The following is a 3,425-nucleotide window of genomic DNA, read 5'->3' on the forward strand; positions in this document are numbered from 1 at the left end:
CCTAAGTAACAAGTTTTAGATCTTTATATTTCGAAAAATCTCGAAAAAATCTAAGCAGTAGTATCTTTATTTCCGAAAAATTATAACCCAAGTGATACACGTAACAAAATTATGTCACCTTATCAAAAGAAGAGTCGCGCTTCAAGTGATCTATTACAATTACAAAAAAGAAATGATATCTCTTTAAATTAGAGCGCCAATTACAGAAAGAACATGTATATTGCCTCAAAAAATAATTGTTGCACTACTTTGAAAAATCTTTACATTGTGTCAATTAGAAAAGAATGTATAATAACAATTTTATAAGATTAAAAAATTTTATTTAAATTTAACAAGGGAATACAAGATATTTAAATACAAAGTTATTTACATGTGTATTTTTTAATGGCCACAAAGAATTACAGAGGTAACAGTACAAAATAAAAATATTTTATTAAAATACATAAATTTTTCTTGTAAAAAAACTTGGCGCTGCTAGACCTCGAAATTTTAAATAAATAAATAAACTTATTCTATACTTAATTATAAGCCGCATTATCCGCCGTCCGCGTAATCACGCACACCCATATCACTCACTCCCACATCCACGCTGATAATTATTTAATATTACTCCCATTGCATTCTTCTCTAATTATTTTTATTTATTGTTGTCCTTATTTATTTAAAAGGTCTAGCAGCGCCAAGTTTTTTTACAAGAAAAATTTATGTATTTTAATAAAATATTTTTATTTTGTACTGTTACCTCTGTAATTCTTTGTGGCCATTAAAAAATACACATGTAAATAACTTTGTATTTAAATATCTTGTATTCCCTTGTTAAATTTAAATAAAATTTTTTAATCTTATAAAATTGTTATTATACATTCTTTTCTAATTGACACAATGTAAAGATTTTTCAAAGTAGTGCAACAATTATTTTTTGAGGCAATATACATGTTCTTTCTGTAATTGGCGCTCTAATTTAAAGAGATATCATTTCTTTTTTGTAATTGTAATAGATCACTTGAAGCGCGACTCTTCTTTTTGATAAGGTGACATAATTTTGTGACGTGTATCACTTGGGTTATAATTTTTGGAAATAAAGATACTACTGCTTAGATTTTTTCGAGATTTTTCGAGATATAAAGATCTAAAACTTGTTACTTAGGTTTTTTCGAGGTATAATACTACCACTTTCTTTATTTTTTAGGTAACAACATATACACTACTATACGTGTACTTGGCGCCTTTTTTTTACCTTTTTTTAAAAAAGGTAATTTTGTGCGGATATCACGCCTTTTTGTAGTATATTACGCATTGTATAAACAGTATGTACAGGATAAAGCTATTTGGAGGTATAATACTACCACTTTGTTTTTTTCGAGGTAACAACATAACAGGGTAACAACATAATACATATACACTATTATGCGTGTACTTGGCGCTCTTTTTTACCTTTTTTTTAAAAAGGTAATTTTGTACGGATCAACAGCTACGTCTAAAAATAAAATAATGTATCAATATGATATTATGGCTACGATCAACGTGACACTACAAATGCTTCGAAGCATTCCTCTTCTTTTTTCTTTCAATGAAGAAAGAAGGAGAAGAAGAACGCTCCAGAGCATTTGTATCACGTTGACCGTAGCCTATATATCAAGATATATATAAAATATCAACAACCTGTTCACCGTTTTCTGGATAGAATTGTAACACTGCTTTTGCGCTTCTTGACAGACATGCATACAACGTTGATAAGAAACGATATAAACGTCTTGTAGGATTGTGCAAAGTTTTGCTTGCATAGCACAACCACAAGCGCAGAAATACTGACAGCCCCATCAAACGTACCAGCTTTAAATGGCAATCCTTGACTTAAAAAAAAAAAAATGTATTAATATGATATTATGGCTACGGTCAACGTGACACTACAAATGCTTCGAAGCATTCCTCTTCTCTTTTCTTTCAATGAAGAAAGAAGGAGAAGAAGAACGCTCCAGAGCATTTGTATCACGTTGACCGTAGCCTATATATCAAGATATATATAATATCAACAACCTGTTCTCACCGTTCTCTGGATAGAATTGTAACACTGCTCTTGCGCTTCTTGACAGACATGCATACAACGTTGATAAGAAACGATATAAACGTCTTGTAGGATTGTGCAAAGTTTTGCTTGCATAGCACAACCACAAGCGCAGAAATACTGACAGCCCCATCAAACGTACCAGCTTTAAATGGCAATCCTTGACCTAAGAAATAAAATAATGTATTAATATGATATTATGGCTACGGTCAACGTGACACTACAAATGCTTCGAAGCATTCCTCTTCTCTTTTCTTTCAATGAAGAAAGAAGGAGAAAAAGAACGCTCCAGAGCATTTGTATCACGTTGACCGTAGCCTATATATCAAGATATATATAATATCAACAACCTGTTCTCACCGTTCTCTGGATAGAATTGTAACACTGCTCTTGCGCTTCTTGACAGACATGCATACAACGTTGATAAGAAACGATATAAACGTCTTGTAGGATTGTGCAAAGTTTTGCTTGCATAGCACAACCACAAGCGCAGAAATACTGATAGCCCCATCAAACGTACCAGCTTTAAATGGCAATCCTTGACCTAAAAAATAAAATAATGTATTAATATGATATTATGGCTATGGTCAACGTGACACTACAAATGCTTCGAAGCATTCCTCTTCTCTTTTATTTCAATGAAGAAAGAAGGAGAAGAAGAACGCTCCAGAGCATTTGTATCACGTTGACCGTAGCCTATATATCAAGATATATAATATCAACAACCTGTTCTCACCGTTCTCTGGATAGAATTGTAACACTGCTCTTGCGCTTCTTGACAGACATGCATACAACGTTGATAAGAAACGATATAAACGTCTTGTAGGATTGTGCAAAGTTTTGCTTGCATAGCACAACCACAAGCGCAGAAATACTGACAGCCCCATCAAACGTACCAGCTTTAAATGGCAATCCTTGACCTAAATATTAATATGATATTATGGCTACGGTCAACGTAACACTACAAATGCTTCGAAGCATTCCTCTTCTCTTTTCTTTCAATGAAGAAAGAAGGAGAGGAAGAACGCTCCAAAGCATTTGTATCACGTTGACCGTAGCCTATATATCATTCATCGCACAAAATTTTTTAATTGCAAATCGGAAACGTACCTCGAGTTGAGCTCTTCTGCGATCAACGAAGTCGGGATTGAACGTGTCAGTCGTCACTTTCTGCTTTCTGCCAAGCGTAGAGAACCTTCTTTTCCGGCAGCGATAGTAGATGGGTGCGTTCAGCCGATACTCCGCTAGCCTAGCAATCGTGAGCAGTCGCTCGTTTCCTCTCCTTTTAATCCATTGGGTCAAAGGAGAGGAAACGAGCGAAAACGAGCGACTACTCACGATTGCTAGGCTAGCGAAGTAT

General features: G+C 34.1%; 1 protein-coding gene across 3 annotated transcripts; it reads right to left on the reverse strand.

Annotated features, from left to right (window-relative positions):
- Positions 1-1,671: 1,671 nt before the first annotated feature.
- Positions 1,672-3,008, reverse strand: LOC143902329 (uncharacterized). 3 transcript variants are annotated; one of them, XR_013258333.1, is made up of 4 exons: positions 2,802-3,007; positions 2,416-2,609; positions 2,038-2,225; positions 1,672-1,853 (listed from the first exon to the last, which is right to left on the reverse strand). XR_013258333.1 is itself a non-coding variant. In XM_077415121.1 (4 exons), the coding sequence occupies exons 1-4, from the start codon at positions 2,913-2,915 to the stop codon at positions 1,836-1,838; spliced, it is 495 nt and encodes a 164-aa protein (XP_077271247.1). In that variant the 5' UTR covers positions 2,916-3,008; the 3' UTR covers positions 1,672-1,835. The 3 variants fall into 3 exon arrangements, 2 of the variants coding, with proteins under 2 accessions (XP_077271247.1, XP_077271257.1); XM_077415121.1 differs by having other exon boundaries at positions 1,672-1,848; positions 2,048-2,231; positions 2,426-2,609; positions 2,802-3,008; XM_077415131.1 differs by having other exon boundaries at positions 2,038-2,231; positions 2,426-2,609; positions 2,802-3,006.
- Positions 3,009-3,425: the final 417 nt, after the last annotated feature.

This window comes from Temnothorax americanus, unplaced genomic scaffold, assembly GCF_048541705.1.
Source record: "Temnothorax americanus isolate GAGA-0224 unplaced genomic scaffold, ASM4854170v1 Scaffold101, whole genome shotgun sequence".
Classification (NCBI taxonomy): Eukaryota; Metazoa; Arthropoda; class Insecta; order Hymenoptera; family Formicidae; genus Temnothorax; species Temnothorax americanus.

Bases quoted from the DNA above. Each gene is read 5' to 3' on its own strand.
- LOC143902329 (XM_077415121.1), bottom strand. From the start codon at position 2,915: ATGCAAGCAAAACTTTGCACAATCCTACAAGACGTTTATATCGTTTCT. The intron at 2,610-2,801 runs GTGAGAACAGGT...TTTATTTTTTAG, and splicing joins ACAATTCTATCCAGAGAACG to GTCAAGGATTGCCATTTAAA. The intron at 2,232-2,425 runs GTGAGAACAGGT...TTTATTTCTTAG, and splicing joins ACAATTCTATCCAGAGAACG to GTCAAGGATTGCCATTTAAA.